Source organism: Xenopus tropicalis, chromosome 4 (genome assembly GCF_000004195.4).
Source record: "Xenopus tropicalis strain Nigerian chromosome 4, UCB_Xtro_10.0, whole genome shotgun sequence".
NCBI classification, from domain to species: domain Eukaryota; kingdom Metazoa; phylum Chordata; class Amphibia; order Anura; family Pipidae; genus Xenopus; species Xenopus tropicalis.
This window is the reverse complement of record NC_030680.2, coordinates 13976227-13994648: the sequence shown is the minus strand read 5'-3', so window position 1 is coordinate 13994648 and position 18422 is coordinate 13976227. Positions and strand designations below refer to the sequence as shown.

Sequence of the window (18422 nt, the reverse complement as noted above, 5' to 3'; positions counted from 1 at the left end):
TACTGTGTCTCATACCACATGGCACTTACTCCCTGTGCATTTATATATATTTATTGTATTTATTGTAACACATGTCCTCCTTGTGTGTAACTGTGTATATAGTAAGACTGTACAGCGATGCGTACCCTTGTGGCGCTTTAGAAATAAAGTTGTACATACATACATACTGTTAATATGAATGCATTTTGTTACAACAGCGCCACCTGCTGGTCACTTTCCCAACATGAAGTAGTTGAGGACATTGTCAGGAGAAAGAAAGAGGGCTGATCTGATGTTCTTCTGGTTAGGAAAAATATTAGGGACCTCGTGTCTTTTCTCACCAGAATCATTTACTTTAATCCACAAAATCCAAAATGAATCAGCCACAATGGCTTCCTACAGCCCACTAAAAATGCCAGCGTCAGTTCAAGTATTTTTATTGCCAACAACTTTTACACAGGCACCTTAATGTAACACTATGTAACACAAAAAAAAAATAATTCTGTTTTGTGTTAGTGTCTCTTAAAGATCCCAAAAAAAACTGAAGCACATAATCAGTTTAGTAGCAAAAAAAAGGTTTATTCACACATTTAAAAAGGCACTATCATTATATTATTATTGCTTTATGGCTGAGATTCTAGCTATCTGTATAACAGAGCATTCTGTCACAGTGGCACAGATCCTATCTGATCCCCCCCATTGTAAGCAGCAGTCCTGCCCTGCTTTATGGCTGAGATTCTAGCTATCTGTATAACAGAGCATTCTGTCACAGTGGCACAGATCCTATCTGATCCCCCCCATTGTAAGCAGCAGTCCTGCCCTGCTTTATGGCTGAGATTCTAGCTATCTGTATAACAGAGCATTCTGTCACAGTGGCACAGATCCTATCTGATCCCCCCATTGTAAGCAGCAGTCCTGCCCTGCTTTATGGCTGAGATTCTAGCTATCTGTATAACAGAGCATTCTGTCACAGTGGCACAGATCCTATCTGATCCCCCCCATTGTAAGCAGCAGTCCTGCCCTGCTTTATGGCTGAGATTCTAGCTATCTGTATAACAGAGCATTCTGTCACAGTGGCACAGATCCTATCTGATCCCCCCATTGTAAGCAGCAGTCCTGCCCTGCTTTATGGCTGAGATTCTAGCTATCTGTATAACAGAGCATTCTGTCACAGTGGCACAGATCCTATCTGATTCCCCCCCCCCCCATTGTAAGCAGCAGTCCTGCCCTGCTTTATGGCTGACATTCTAGCTATCTGTATAACAGAGCATTCTGTCACAGTGGCACAGATCCTATCTGATCCCCCCCATTGTAAGCAGCAGTCCTGCCCTGCTTTATGGCTGAGATTCAAAACTTCAGGATATAGGCACTGCAAATAGAAAAGAAAAATTGGGTGATGATCAGTAAAGTGACAGAATGTTACATGGAGTTGGCCAGAGACTTATCATAACGTTGCTACTCAATACCCACCAAAACTGTATGTCAGCACAAAGCCGCGCGCTTGCACTGATTTATCGCTGATGAAACTGAGGAACATGTTCTGACCAGTGGAGGTGGCTGAAAGGGAGGGATTGTTTCCGCAGAATGTTTTCAGGAGGGGTGCGTTAGTGGAAGTCCCATCATACACAGACAGGTAATCATAGCTACATGTGTGGCTATTTTCTGTATAGAAATCGATCTTGCTCAGGGAGACCTAGAAGACAGAAGGAACAGTAGAAGTCTGAGCAGAGGCTGGTGCTTTTACATTCTGTAAACAGGTAGAGACCTGAAGTGACTGGTTCCTTTAACAGTGCTCTTATGAGCATTTGTGTTGTTCAACCTCCATGAAGGCCAGGTAGAATGGCTAAAGCTTAATTACTGACACAGGATGCAACTCCTGATGTTTCCCTGCTCAGTTCTACACTCTTGTAACCACATAGTTGGGATCTTACCCTTCCTCTCCTGGCAGCCCTGCTGGTATGTGATATGTGATTATTGGATCATTGCATGTCCATCAATGCACAGAGAATGAATTTATACATTGGGTGAGAGTATCTTCTTACCTTTTGGGAAGGTGGAGCAGTGATGATATAAGAACAGTTGCTATTAGGGGGGTAATTCTTGGGGTATCCAGGGGAAGTGATGTTCCTTGATGGGGTGTAATAAGTGCCTCCACATTTCACTGGTAGAAACAGAAAGGAAGAACATTAGGGGGATACCTTGATTCTCATCCTCACATTTCAGCTTCTCATGTCCCATACAAGAGTTGCATTCCATTAGTCTCAGGATGGCAAGCGACAGCCTCCAGTATCACTTTCTATAACCACTCTGTAGACTTGTACTACTCTAACTGGAAGCCATCAGAAATCATGGTCCTGTGGCCCAAGGGACATAGTCTGACATAACTGGGGTTGTGGCCATAAATAAAATGCTACATGTATGGTGTCAGGAAGTTTGCTCTTTGGATGTGAATAGTAATACCATTAACCCTATCCCATTACAGGCATTGTCCTGAACTAGGTACGGGCTAGGGTGGCCCAGGCCTGGGCTGGGATTCAAAATAGGCCCTGGCATCCCAAGTACACAGAGGCCTGAGCCCCCCAGCCCAATAAATAGTGACTGTCTATAGCACCTTACAGCAGCCCCTCTGGCATTTGCCTGAATCCACAGATTGCCTGTCCGGGTCTATAGTGGCCCTTTAAGAAGCTACTAGCATATACATTTCCCCCCAATATGATATGTATCTAATACAATGGCGGCACTGTAGCCAACCCATACTCACCTGTAGTGTACGAGGCACTGAAACCAGTCGCTTTAATGTTATGGCCACTGACAAACTCCACTAACATCATATTTGATGAGGCGATCAGTGCAGGAACGGATCCAGACCCACAGGTTCTGTCCAGTAGCAGCGGGGAAGTTCTGGTGCGCCCATCATAAACTCTAATGTAGTCAGAGGCACAGTTTGGGGCAGATTGGAGATTAAAGGCAGCAAACGTCAGGGTTACCTGCAGGGGCAACGTTAATGTCAGCGTGTGTTAAAGACCTTTTAGTTTACCTTTAGTTAACTTTTAGAATGTTATAGGAAGGCCTATTCTTTTCAGTTGGTTTATATTTGAGGCTGTAGTTTGTATTTGTTTCTTGTTATTGTTCCTGGTTTAGCCCTGTCCCGCTCATTCAAACCCCTGTGTGCTTGCTAGGGTAAGTTGGACCCCAACATGATGTTCTGGGGGTGTCACTTTGTTTTGCCTCAATATAAGGAGCCCCTCACATATAGTATGCCTAGAATAAACAGTGATTTAAACTAAGCAACCCTGAACCAAGATAGAAATAGAAGAAAATGAAGTATATGAAGTAATAGATTGATCACCAAATCGGACGGTGCCTGGATGACCCACACACACTTGGCATTATTTGGGTAAGTGGATGGATAATTGGCTGAGGTAAAAGTTCCGTTGGCATCAGTAAGGAAAGAACTACAGACATCTGAAAGGGAAAATATGTATTAAAAATCATAAGATTGGTCCATAAAATACCACTGACCCAGACCAAACCCATGAAAGGCTGGGCTGTTGGGCCATGGTGACCCTGGAAGACACAGAGATGGGTGTAAGCCATTAACAGAGCACTTGTTCTGGCCTTTAGCTCGGTGCTTACCGCACTGGTAGAGCCGGTTTATCTTTGTAATATCCAAGTTGGTCATTGTGCTTCCCGGTCCCAATGGTGTATTGGGGTTAAGCTTGGCCACTATAGTGTTTTGTCCAGTTGTGTTGCTGAAAGCCCACCTACAATAAAAAGTGAATAATATAGCCACAGGCCAGGAGGTGGTATTGTTTAATCTTTAATATATATTCCTATATGGATGCCACCCGTAGCTTCTATGAAGGCACTGGCTCAACATCAAGGCATTATCGCTCAGACTGGCCTTTAGCATCCTTATTATCTCCCGTAGCCCCTTCTGTAATCTTATATATGATATACTCACGCTGGGTAATGCATGATAGAGTGGTAGTCATATGTTGTGTTGAGGTTGTTGGTTTCCATTTTCTTAAAGTTGACAATATCACCTATAATAGACAGCAGGTCAGAAAGGATGGGGCATTTTTGCACCTTTTATATACATTCAGCAACCTCCATCAATCAAACCATACAAAGCACTGTCACCCCCTTACTGAGTCACATATCCAATTGCCGTGTGTTTTTGTTCATCGTTCAACATTTGGGCCACGCCCAGAGCCACCTCCAGCCCTGCCCAGTAACACCCAGACATGTCCCAATCTGGCTCAAACTCCTCCCAATTCCCAGTAAGACATCGCACTACTTGGGGACAGTTTGGGGTATGCACATATTATAGCAGATCATAAGTACAATTGAGCAAACCACAGCAACCTATCATATGTTTGTTTTTAAGCTGCTAGACCAGTAAATGCTACCTGCTGATTGGTTGCTATAGATTACTGGATAGGGATAAACTCCAGCCAAGATTACATTAAAGGGCCACTGTACCTTCTTTCTTATTTAATTCTATCCTCTTTGCACAAATTCCATTGGCCACAACCCTTCTTATATCCTTCCATAGCCCTCCTGTAGCCTGATAATGGCCTATAAGGAATTCAGGAGGGCGGTGGCATTACAGTTTAGGATTTGGTTCCATTCTAGGGTTGCCTGGAGAACCCTTTATGTTTTCTCTTAGCTGGCATGGAGACATATTAATATATTTCCAGCATAGGTATTCCCATATACTAATCATTACACTGCAGGAACAGCCCCCCTGTGCCTATACACAGACATACTATAAAACCAGGGCAGCTTATGTATCCCCTGTACTAAGAACATCTCAGCTGGAACATTATAGAGCATGGGGGCCTTTAGTTTCTGGTGGAGATGTTACTAATCCCACATACCTGGTGAGATGTACTGATACATTATGTCAACATAGTTATCCCGGTCGCTCCTGGACTGCTCATGTACAAAGCCCAGGGCATGGTTGAGTTCGTGCATGGTTGTCCCCTCGGAAGTACAGTAACCTTTCTCTACGGACACCACTTGGGCGCCTCCTTGACGCCCCATGTAGGACCAACAGCTGGAATCCAAAGTGTGGTTGATTAGTGCAGTACAGTAGGGTTTAACTGTAAACTATACTGTATATTGGAACACAAAGTCATGCAACTCTTTTTGTCACTGCTGGCCCTATTTTCACCAGACCTACCCATCGCCTGATGTTATAGCGATATAATCCTCTTCATCAGTGTAAGGGACAAACTGCACGCAGGTCAGGGTGGAGTACACTTCCATGGCCGATGTGATTGTGTTGATTTGATCACTACCTATGGGAAGCAAAAGGGAAAAAAGAACTGACTCTTTTGTACCAAATAGCTCTCCGTAGTGCTGATACAAGGGAATGTCCAGTGTTGGGCGTCCCAGTGCCACTATAAAAAAGTTTATGTCCTCTTTAAAGTAAAACAAAAATGACAAAAAATCCAATCCATGCAGTTACCTGAGCTACTGGGGTCAATTGAGTCTACCTGGGCCTACTCTTACACTAAGGGGGAGATTTATTAATCCACGAACGCTCCGTGCGTTCGTTCGTTCGATCGGAGCGTTCGTATTTTCTGCGACTTTTTTGTACCTTGCGTATTTTTGGCGATTTTTTCGTTATTTTGCGTGACTTTTCCGTACTGTGCGTTAAAAATTATGCAACAAAATCGTATCGTCGCAACGAGTACGAAAGTTTCGGATTCATTCAAGCTTCGCTCTCGTGACATTCCTTGGGCCAGGTTGTGCCATTGATTCCTATGGGAGGCTTCCAAAATCATGCACAGAAGGATCAGAGTCGGAAAGGTTTTCCTGCATTTTATGATCATTCGGATACGAAAATTTTGTGACTTTCGGATCGCCAATACGATGTTATCGTGACTAATACGATTTTTTCGTAAGCATATTCGTGATATTTGCGATCTTAAGAAATTTTCGTATCCAATCCGATCTTGTTTTAATGAATCGGCCCCTAAGTATATTTAGGTAGTGCCAATTGGAAAAAGGTTTTTTATAGGCCCACGGTGACAACAAGGATGGGCTGATGGAAATTCTCCTAGGCTGGGACCCACCAAGAGATCTTCTGGTAGGCCAGTTTGACCCTGGGCTTGAGGGAACCCTACACAGGAGACATCAGATTAGAAAGGTCTCCTGCATATTGAATTGGCCCCATTGGCTTCCTGTAAGAGCTGGCAGTACAAAACAGGCCTTTGCATTGCTTTTTAGTATTACTGTTATAAGAAATCTTGGGGCTCCATCAGGACTGAAACTAAGGGTAGGCACGTACTAGGCAAATTCCCCTTCTGCCAACCCCCAGTCCGGACCCCTGTCCCCCCAACAACCGCAAATCATTTGCTTGGCCCATGCAACGTAGAGAGCAAGGCCAACCCTGACCCAACTGCCCCCAACATGGACCCCCTTGGTGGAGTCACTGGCCAGCTAAGTAGAATGTCACCATAATATGAAAAATGGCCAATACCTGACCAGGCCCCCAATTTATGCCATTAAATCAAAACCTTTGCATTTCTGTGACCCCCATCTGCCATGGGTTCCCTGACTGGACTCTCCCCAGCCCCCAGCCAATGGAAGTCCTTTCTTGTGTATGCTATAGATGGGTCTATACTAAGAAGCACTTTAAATTGGTCTTCATTTGAGAAATCAAATTACGCTCAATCTACCTTGTGTTTAGAATTGATGTTAAGGGGAGCATCTACTTTAAAGGGGGAGATACAAAAGGAATAAAACTTACTGTACTGTTTATCCAATGTGTATGGCACATAGACTATCCCGTTTGATTTCTGCCAGAAGCAATCTGTGCAGACGATGGTGCTGCGTGACACCCTGACAGCGATGTCTCCTTGAACCCGCCGGACTCTGCTCCCTGATTTAAAAACACACATAGAATGTTGGCACTTACATGGCTGTCTGATTCATTTCTTTAGATAGATTACAGTCCTGTTCTGCTTTATGGCTATCTCTTATAGCAGAACATTGAGTCACATAGGTCATAGATTTATATCTGAAAGACTTTATTACTCCCAAGCTTGCCACAAGATACCAGCAAGGTCTCAAAACCTGGGGTTTATCCAGAATGTTGGGGCCTGGGGTTTTATCCAGAATGTTGGGGACTGGGGTTTTATCCAGAATGTTGGGGACTGGGGTTTTATCCAGAATGCTGAGGACTGGGGGGGGGGGGGGGGATTCAGAATGCTGGGGACCTGGGGTTTTCCAGATAAGGGATTTCTTCTGTTTGGCCAGCAATATGGATATAATATGGATATATGCAGCTTGGTTTACATCTGATACAAGGTACTGTCTTATTATTACAGGGAAAAGTAAAAAAGAAGAATTGTTTGCTCAAATAGAACTCTATGGGAGAAGGCCTCCCTGATTGTGTTCTCTGCTGTTCCCTTTCCCCATCAACTTTTGTTTACAGATTTAAGAGACACAAGGCTACATACAACCCGCTGTTAATTTACATTCCCATGATTCCCTGACCCACGGTGTTACCTTCATTGGCTTTTGTCATCAAGCTGTAAAAATCATCCTCACCGAAGAAATCGTTCTGTTCTGGGGGGAGACAACAAAATTCTGTTTTAGTTTGAACACAGTTGTGAGCCATGGTTGGAATATAAAGCTCTGTTGTGCTATAGGCATACTGAGCCAAGATACAAACAACCCTTGTCTAAACTGCAGCCAATTTGGCCTTTGGGTGGGTAGATGTAAGTCTATCTATATGTAAAGTCCCTTTATCAGCTTCCGGCATTGTATGTATAAAATACACATGGGAATACAGGGACCGGACAATATAAGGCATATAATGAAATGTATTTCTGTCCTATAATGGAAGACGTAGTGTTTGCTCCACCCACAGATTTCCTGAACACAGGCAGTAGCCACTCCCATCAGTGGGCGGCAGGGTGAGCGCTCTGGGGCAGCGGCCTGTGTTTTATATCAGGGTCACCCAGTAACCGGATTCCATTTCCCCGGCACTGTATTCCCCTTCCTTACTGCACCCTATAGAATGTTGGGGCCTGGGGTTTTATCCAGAATGTTGGGGCCTGGGGTTTTATCCAGAATGTTGGGGCCTGGGGTTTTATCCAGAATGTTGGGGACTGGGGTTTTATCCAGAATGCTGAGGACTGGGGGGGGGGGGGGGGGGGATTCAGAATGCTGGGGACCTGGGGTTTTCCAGATAAGGGATTTTTTCTGTTTGGCCAGCAATATGGATATAATATGGATATATGCAGCTTGGTTTACATCTGATACAAGGTACTGTCTTATTATTACAGGGAAAAGTAAAAAAGAAGAATTGTTTGCTCAAATAGAACTCTATGGGAGAAGGCCTCCCTGATTGTGTTCTCTGCTGTTCCCTTTCCCCATCAACTTTTGTTTACAGATTTAAGAGACACAAGGCTACATACAACCCGCTGTTAATTTACATTCCCATGATTCCCTGACCCACGGTGTTACCTTCATTGGCTTTTGTCATCAAGCTGTAAAAATCATCCTCGCCGAAGAAATCGTTCTGTTCTGGGGGGAGACAACAAAATTCTGTTTTAGTTTGAACACAGTTGTGAGCCATGGTTGGAATATAAAGCTCTGTTGTGCTATAGGCATACTGAGCCAAGATACAAATAACCCTTGTCTAAACTGCAGCCAATTTGGCCTTTGGGTGGGTAGATGTAAGTCTATCTATATGTAAAGTCCCTTTATCAGCTTCCGGCATTGTATGTATAAAATACACATGGGAATACAGGGACCGGACAATATAAGGCATATAATGAAATGTATTTCTGTCCTATAATGGAAGACGTAGTGTTTGCTCCACCCACAGATTTCCTGAACACAGGCAGTAGCCACTCCCATCAGTGGGCGGCAGGGTGAGCGCTCTGGGGCAGCGGCCTGTGTTTTATATCAGGGTCACCCAGTAACCTGATTCCATTTCCCCGGCACTGTATTCCCCTTCCTTGCTGCACCCTATTCCCAGAACTGAGCTATAAAAGGCAACTTTATTTGTAAATAAAATCTACAGCAAACCTGAACTCTGTAATTACCGGCTCAGCAAGTGATCGGGCATTCGCCCATAAGCAAGGAATTGCCTTTTCCTGGGAGGCAATAACTTTATGCAAACTATGCATATTAGGGTTTCCCAGCTATAGCAGTACGTTCCTAGTTACTGATAATTAATAAAAACACTTACCATTATTATTATCGGATGAGTCAGTGTCCTGAAATCAGATAAATAGCGTTACATTTTCTTATAATCCTCAGCAAGCAAAGCATGGGTATGGGGCAAAAGGAATGGTAAGAAGCAAAGCATGGGTATGGGGCAAAGGGAATAATAAGAAGCAAAGCATGGGTATGGGGCAAAGGGAATGGTAAGAAGCAAAGCATGGGTATGGGGCAAAGGGAATGGTAAGAAGCAAAGTATGGGTATGGGGCAAAGGGAATGGTAAGAAGCAAAGCATGGGTATGGGGCAAAGGGAATGGTAAGAAGCAAAGCATGGGTATGGGGCAAAGGGAATGGTGAGAAGCAAAGCATGGGTATGGGGCAAAGGAAATAATAAGAAGCAAAGCATGGGTATGGGGCAAAGGGAATGGTAAGAAGCAAAGCATGGGTATGGGGCAAAGGGAATGGTAAGAAGCAAAGTATGGGTATGGTGCAAAGGGAATGGTAAGAAGCAAAGCATGGGTATGGGGCAAAGGGAATGGTAAGAAGCAAAGCATGGGTATGGGGCAAAGGGAATGGTGAGAAGCAAAGCATGGGTATGGGGCAAAGGGAATAATAAGAAGCAAAGCATGGGTATGGGGCAAAGGGAATAATAAGAAGCAAAGCATGGGTATGGGGCAAAGGGAATGCTAAGAAGCAAAGCATGGGTATGGGGCAAAGGGAATGGTAAGAAGCAAAGCATGGGTATGGGGCAAGGGAATGGTGAGAAGCAAAGCATGGGTATGGGGCAAAGGGAATGGTAAGAAGCAAAGCGTGGGTATGAGGCAAAGGGAATGGTAGGAAGCAAAGCGTGGGTATGAGGCAAAGGGAATAATAAGAAGCAAAGCGTGGGTATGAGGCAAAGGGAATGGAAGAAGCATGGGTATGGGGCAAAGGGAATGGGAGGAAGCAAAGCATGGGTATGGGGCAAAGGGAATGGTAAGAAGCAAAGCATGGGTATGGGGCAAAGGGAATGGTAAGAAGCAAAGCGTGGGTATGGGGCAAAGGGAATAATAAGAAGCAAAGCGTGGGTATGAGGCAAAGGGAATGGTAGGAAGCATGGGTATGGGGCAAAGGGAATGGGAGGAAGCATGGGTATGGAGCAATGGAGAGTCCATTTAACTTACCTGAAGAGGGGCACTAAGTACCCGGCCAAGAAGACAGGACACAAGGATGATACAAATGGCGGAATCCATGTTGTACCACGTAAGAAGATAATTCTACTGAGCATCTCATACTATATTTCCCTAGCCCTTATATTAAGAGCCCAGTAGCAGTGGTTTTGGAGGGGAGGCAGCCGATTGGCCATCAAATTACACCGTGCAATAAAACTGCCCTATTGTCTGCAATCATAGACATGCTTATTTATGGCACCTCCCCTCGGCTGAACCGCTCCCTGGTTGGAAACTCCACAAACTTACTTTTGCTCTGGGCCTTTACATAATGCTTTGTGTTAATCCTTTCCCACCATCCCCTGAAGAAAATGACACACTCTGAGTTCCTGACCCAACAGATAATGAGATAAAGAGGCTACAAAGGAGAGGGAAATGCCGTAACTTTATTACCCAGCACTTAACTTCTTACACTATGTTCAACCCCCAATTACATTTATTTGATTTAATAAATCGTGAAGTGGAAATAAAATATCACAAAGCTCTGTCCCTTGGCTACAATAGAGCCACATTCATAGCCCAGTGCTGAGCTCACAGTGGCTACGGATGGATGGAGGAGGCACATCCATCTCCCCAGCATCCCACATTACTAACACTTCCAAAACCTATTTCCTTGTTTATAGTCCATACGCCAGTGTATGTGTGGGTTGGGGAGGATGGTCCAAATCTACAGAATCTATAGAGGGAAACCCCTAGAGCCAGCATTGGTTTTTATTGAGGTCACATCTTCACCCAGGTCATGTACTGTTGGTTCATCCGTAATGTAATACCAATATAACGAAGCAAAGAAAGCCTTTGATAATCAATGTACCAATTATAGACTCTTGTACTACTCAAAAATAGTTACAATTTTGTTTATTTCAATCCATTAAGAACATTAACAGCTCCAAGTGGATAGCTTAACGCGTTTCATGGTTACCCAGCACTTAATCATAGGCTCCAAATGTGCTTTTGGAGCCTATGATTAAGTGCTGGGTAAGCATGAAACGCGTTAAGTTATCCTCATGGGGCTGTTAATGTTCTTAATGGATTGAAATAAACAACATTTGGTCACTAGGGGTTTCTTCTGATAACCACTCTATGGTTTTATTGTTCCAGCACCAGGTAGAGAGGGTATAAAGTAGAGTGACAGTGGGTCCATGATGGGGGGTGTAGGTCCTCTGTGGCTGGGGCAGTGGATTGTTAAGGTTGGGCAGGCACTGGGGCTTCCACTTGAGTATGTGAATTCCATGAACATTTAGCAGGTGCTGGGGAATGCTGTAGGGCATGTAATAAACAGGGCAAAGCTTATGGTTACTTTTAAACAGCTGACATTTAAATTCCCCCTTTGAAGTCCATAACATCAGGTTTGGGAAGTTGAAGGGGTTGCTCACCTCTGAATTAACTTTTAGTATGATGTAGAGCAGGGGTCCTCAAACTTTTTAAATAGGGGGCGAGTTCACGGTCCCTCAGACTGTTGGGCTACTACCTGTCTGCCTCAGCGTGGCCCTCGGCCCCAACGCATCACATCATCGCATCAAAACATCTTTTTTTTTGTTTGTTTTGCTAAAAAGGATCTCCCAGAGCTTTGAACCAGAAGCAGCCGTTTAATCTTCCCCCTCAATGACTCTCTCCTGGGGTTAATCCTCGGGATTTAGCAGGTGGAAGGAAACTCCGGCTCATTATGGGTCGCACTTACTCGTTACATTTATACGGCTAAATTAACAGTGTTTTTGATGGTGGTGGTTTTGTTGGTCTCCTTCCCTAATGAGTACATGACTGACAGCCAGACACACACTATTAACTCGTTAACTTCACCACTGAAACCCGCCTATTAACTGCCTCCAGTCAGCTGTATCCCCAGGCTTCCCCAATAAAGCTTATTATTATATGGGCCTTCTCTTCAGCACAAGTGGATTATTAAATGGATGAGGCAGTGAGAGCCCCCACCTGTTCTACTGGATCTCCCATCCCTGCAACAGGTGCCTGGTTATCAGGCCTGGGGGTCACAGCTAAAGCCCACTGTTTCCTGTAGGAATTGCTGATGTCATTCTGATGTCATTCTGGCTAGAGATAAGGGGACTGGATTTGTTTTGCCTAATTATTTAGTTTGCAAATTATACAGGGAACTCTGAGTAGCACTCATGTATTATAAGGGATAATGTACCCCCTACTGTAAATGATAAGGATATTAGCAGTCACTGAGGGGTTCTGTGCCCATATAAAGGCACAAGGCTGCAGGCTGAGTTATACAGGGAACTCTGAGTATCACTCATGTATTATAAGGGATAATGTACCCCCTACTGTAAATGATAAGGATATTACCAGTCACTGAGGGGTTCTGTGCCCATATAAAGGCACAAGGCTGCAGGCTGAGTTATACAGGGAACTCTGAGTATCACTCATGTATTATAAGGGATAATGTACCCCCTACTGTAAATGATAAGGATATTAGCAGTCACTGAGGGGTTCTGTGCCCATATAAAGGCACAAGGCTGCAGGCTGAGTTATACAGGGAACTCTGAGTATCACTCATGTATTATAAGGGATAATGTACCCCCTACTGTAAATGATAAGGATATTAGCAGTCACTGAGGGGTTCTGTGCCCATATAAAGGCACAAGGCTGCAGGCTGAGTTATACAGGGAACTCTGAGTATCACTCATGTATTATAAGGGATAATGTACCCCCTACTGTAAATGATAAGGATATTAGCAGTCACTGAGGGGTTCTGTGCCCATATAAAGGCACAAGGCTGCAGGCTGAGTTATACAGGGAACTCTGAGTATCACTCATGTATTATAAGGGATAATGTACCCCCTACTGTAAATGATAAGGATATTAGCAGTCACTGAGGGGTTCTGTGCCCATATAAAGGCACAAGGCTGCAGGCTGAGTTATACAGGGAACTCTTGAGTATCACTCATGTATTATAAGGGATAATGTACCCCCTACTGTAAATGATAAGGATATTAGCAGTCACTGAGGGGTTCTGTGCCCCCCATATAAAGGCACAAGGCTGCAGGCTGAGTTATACAGGGAACTCTGAGTATCACTCATGTATTATAAGGGATAATGTACCCCCTACTGTAAATGATAAGGATATTAGCAGTCACTGAGGGGTTCTGTGCCCCCCATATAAAGGCACAAGGCTGCAGGCTGAGTTATACAGGGAACTCTGAGTATCACTCATGTATTATAAGGGATAATGTACCCCCTACTGTAAATGTTCCATAACTGCATATTGCAAGCCACCCAGGCACCACAGGAAATTCCCAGACTTGGATTAAGGACCTTCACTGGTTTCAAACTAAAATATGTATTGGGCCAATTCCCTACAATGTCTGAAATGATAAAATCAACCAGAAAATGTTTCCTTTTTAAGATTAAAGCTGCAGTGACAGTTAGACAGAAGCCAAACAAAATATTTGTCACAGTGTGGGTTTCTGAGGCAAGGCAAGAGTCCTGGATCTGCATTTCTATGCACCCCCACACTGGAAATCCCCCTTCCGCCCGGTCAGGATTCTGCAAAGCCTAGAGCCGTGCAAGCTAGACTGGATCCATCCAATTGTGCTGAATAGCAGGAGAGACTGCAAAATGTCCCAATTCTTTCACTGTTCTTAAAGCATAAATATGGGCAGGCTCACTGACTTTAGTCCCACCTGTACTTTGCTGAGCTTACTAGCACCCCTATAGATCCTATTATCTATATCAGGGGTCCCCAACCTTTCTTACTCGTGAGCCACAGTCAAATGTAAAAAGACTTGGGGAGCAATACAAGCACCATAAAAGTTCATGGACCCTATCAGCTTACAGGGGCTTTATTTGGTAGGGAATCTTGTTTTTATTTAACCTAAACTTGCCCCCAAGTCAGAAATTCAAAAATAACTCCCTGGTTTGGGGGCACTGAGAGTGGGTTTGGCCATGGGTTGCAGGGTGGGGGTCCATGGTTCCATGCAGGACTGTACAGTTAGGTTTATAGGGGTTACACCTTCTGACCATGAAGTCAAGTGTTAATATACCCCGAGAAGTAAAAGAACAAACATCTAGGGAAAAGAGGGCTTATTTACAAAGTTTTTCCCCTTCCCACTGACGCAGTGTTGCCGAACACAATCAGTACTGCATTCATAGGGGCAGCACAGGTCTTTGGGGTCCAAGTACAGATACTTGTGCTCCAATCAGGACCATACAGACCTGCATTCAGGGTGCAAGAGGCAGAGCAGGGTGCAATAGTGCCAGACTGTGGAGACTTATTCCCTCCCTTCCAACCTTACCCTGATGTACCAGGCTGACACAATAAAACACATTGACACCGTTATGTGGGCGGAGTTCGGCCACAGCTTTATTAACGAATCCAAACATCACAATAGTCCTTGCCATGTATTTCAAACTTTACCAAACATGTTAATGAACTTTATAGCTGTTTTAAAACAAATGCCGGCCACTGCGAACGCAGTGGGCATGTGGAAACCATCAAACAACACCAGAGATTAAATGGCCAAGGACTATCACCCGCCATTAGCTGTGACAAACTAAATATAAACATATATATATATATATATATACTTCTTTTTTTTTTTTTTTTTGGAATAAACAGTGCCTGAACAGAAACAAATATCATATAGCTGAAAGAAAATACAGAATTACAGGTCACAAGATAAATGTGCTTAAACACGGAGGGGGGGAGGGAGATGCCGCTCCGTAAGAATGCAGGAAGTGGGGGTGAGACGCGCGGGAGCTGACAGGCAATGAAGGGGAGGGGTGAGTCAGGAGGCTGTTCCTTCCCAACTAGAGGTGAATTAACCCCTTATGTGCCGGAGGGAATTGAGCCCCAGGTGGCTCCACAGTCCCTCCACGCTTTCATTAGTTATTTCAGCACTCTCTAAAAAGCCTGGTGCTCGGCACCCTGCCCCACACTTTGCACCCAGAATGAAGCACTTGGATCACAAATATCTTTGCTCCCCCATGAATACAGCATTGTCTGGGCTTGACACCCCCTCTCCTGCCTTTTACACAGCCCCTAATATTCCCCTCATTTAGCCACTCATGTTATGGGATGCTGCACTTTTGCACCCCTTAGTGCACTTGTGTCAGAATCACTCATTTCGGCAATTAACTAAGAAAACTTGTCACTTTTCAAGTCAATTTTTTTTTTTTTACTAGACACCAATATTACAGCTTAAAAAAAATACATTTGTTGGTTCAAGAATACAATTTTAAATGGTAGAGTGAATTATTTGCTATGTAAATAGTGATGAGCGAATCTGTTCCGTCTCACTTAGCCGAAAAATTCGCGAATCTTTGAAAAGATCCGCGAAACGGCGAAAAATTCGCGAAACGGCGAAAATGTTGTGCGACAAAAAAAATTGTCGCCCGCGGCTATTGTTTCGTCGCGCGGCTATTATTTCATCGCGCGCGGCTCTTGTTTCGTCGCCCGCGGCTCTTGTTTCGTCGCGCAGCTCTTGTTTCGTCGCCCGCGGCTCTTGTTTCGTCGCCCGCGGCTATTGTTTTGTCGCGCGGCTATTATTTCGTCGCGCGCGGCTCTTGTTTCGTCACGCGGCTCTTGTTTCCGCGGCGAAATTTTTCATCCGTTTCGCGAAACAATCCGCCAATGGCGAAACGCGGAAATTTGCCGCGAATCCATGCCTGGCGAAACTTTTCGCCCATCACTATATGTAAACAGTGTCATTTAGAAATAAAAAGTTTACCATAAAAATTTATGACAGAATCCCTTTAATATGACTTCTAATCCTGATCCCCACCCTGTGGAGAGGAGAGGTGAGGCTCTCAAAGTCTCGGGCAAGCATCAAACTTAGCATATAATTAGTAATTAGGTAATTGATAATGATAGCACTGACACAATTAGTGTAAAAATCCCTTTTTGACGGGACCTGCAGAATAATTTGCCCCTCGCTATTAGTGCAGCCGAACTGATACGGTGAATAATAAGATTAACAGGTGCAGAGTCCGTGCCATTTTAGACAACTGTCTTTAGGGGATACAGGGAGCTGTGGGCGCCCCATGTACACAGAATGACTGCTTTGAAGAGTACAGGAGAGCTAAATAACATCACTGATTTACTAGTTAGGGCGTATTTACTAATGCCTAGCAAGTGTACAGTAGTGCAGGCCTCTCCTACACCTTCAAGCCTCTGGTGCTCCTTGATATGTGTATCTGAATAACCTGCAAGCTAGAGGGTGTATTAATGGACACCTATATACTTCCCACCACCTGCCTCTCTAAGGCTAATGCCACACTTAGCGTATGGCGTATATTTATGGCAAGCCGAAAAATGCTTGGCAAAAATAGCGCCATACGCTCCTACCTGTGTCTGCACCCGAATGATTGGAATATGCTTGGGTGCAGGCACATGTATCTGATATCCGCCAAAAATATGAAGTCTTGCAGCCCCAGTCCCTTCCCAGAGGCTATTATCCTCCCCCTCCCACACTGCTACTATAGGCACCATCTCTCCCTACTATACCTGCTATCCCACAGCCCCAGTCCCTTCCCAGAGGCTATTATCCCCCCACTGCTACTATAGGCACCATCTCTCCCTACTATACCTGCTATCCCACAGCCCCAGTCCCTTCCCAGAGGCTATTATCCCCCCACTGCTACTATATGCACCATCTCTCCCTACTATACCTGCTATCCCACAGCCCCAGTCCCTTCCCAGAGGCTATTATCCCCCCACTGCTACTATAGGCACCATCTCTCCCTACTATACCTGTTACCCCACAGCCCCAGTCCCTTTCCAGAGGCTATTATCCCCCCACTGCTACTATAGGCACCATCTCTCCCTACTATACCTGCTATCCCACAGCCCCAGTCCCTTCCCAGAGGCTATTATCCCCCCACTGCTACTATAGGCACCATCTCTCCTACTATACCTGCTATCCCACAGCCCCAGTCCCTTCCCAGAGGCTATTGTCCCCCCACTGCTACTATAGGCACCATCTCTCCCTACTATACCTGCTATCCCACAGCCACAGTCCCTTCCCAGAGGCTATTATCCCCCCACTGCTACTATAGGCACCATCTCTCCCTACTATACCTGCTATCCCACAGCTCCAGTCCCTTCCCAGAGGCTATTATCCCACTGCTACTATAGGCACCATTTCTCCCTACTATACCTGCTATCCCACAGCCACAGTCCCTTCCCAGAGGCTATTATCCCACTGCTACTATAGGCACCATCTCTCCCTACTATACCTGCTATCCCATAGCCCCAGTCCCTTCCCAGAGGCTATTATCCCCCCACTGCTACTATAGGCACCATCTCTCCCTACTATACCTGCTATCCCACAGCTCCAGTCCCTTCCCAGAGGCTATTATCCCCCCACTGCTACTATAGGCACCATCTCTCCCTACTATACCTGCTATCCCACAGCCCCAGTCCCTTCCCAGAGGCTATTATCCCCCCACTGCTACTATAGGCACCATCTCTCCCTACTATACCTGCTATCCCACAGCCCCAGTCCCTTCCCAGAGGCTATTATCCCACTGCTACTATAGGCACCATCTCTCCCTACTATACCTGCTATCCCACAGCCCCAGTCCCTTCCCAGAGGCTATTATCCCCCCACTGCTACTATAGGCACCATCTCTCCCTACTATACCTGCTATCCCACAGCCCCAGTCCCTTCCCAGAGGCTATTATCCCCCCCACTGCTACTATAGGCACCATCTCTCCCTACTATACCTGCTATCCCACAGCCCCAGTCCCTTCCCAGAGGCTATTATCCCACTCCTACTATAGGTATCATCACACTAATACTGCATGATGATTTTCAGCATTTTTAAACATCTTAAATAATTAACAAAATCAGAGTACAGAGAACAAGTGATAAAAATTAAATGACAGGACACAAAATATACACAAAAATTCAGAAATAACCTAAAAATGCAAGTCAGTAAGGTGTGGCTTCTGCTGGATGGGAAATCTTTTACTTAGTGACCGGCTGATTTGTGACGCTATCTGATTGGTGCAATTATATTCCCATATGATTAGCTGAACTAATTTCCCTTTTACCTCAAAATGAATATAAAGGGCTTGCTGTGGC

General features: G+C 44.8%; 1 protein-coding gene across 2 annotated transcripts; it reads right to left on the bottom strand.

Moving 5' to 3' along the window:
• Positions 1–1251: 1251 nt before the first annotated feature.
• On the bottom strand, positions 1252–10444 carry astl2d.2 (astacin-like metallo-endopeptidase 2 gene d2). Of its 2 annotated transcripts, XM_031900486.1 has the most exons (14): positions 10333–10444; positions 9197–9224; positions 8467–8526; positions 7504–7563; positions 6743–6874; positions 5168–5285; positions 4863–5041; positions 3944–4025; positions 3616–3743; positions 3329–3444; positions 2741–2966; positions 2022–2140; positions 1450–1672; positions 1252–1348 (listed from the first exon to the last, which is right to left on the bottom strand). In XM_031900486.1, the coding sequence occupies exons 1-14, from the start codon at positions 10399–10401 to the stop codon at positions 1335–1337; spliced, it is 1554 nt and encodes a 517-aa protein (XP_031756346.1). In that variant the 5' UTR covers positions 10402–10444; the 3' UTR covers positions 1252–1334. The 2 variants fall into 2 exon arrangements, with proteins under 2 accessions (XP_031756346.1, XP_012817558.2); XM_012962104.3 differs by lacking the exon at positions 7504–7563.
• Between the last annotated feature and the right edge of the window lie 7978 nt (positions 10445–18422).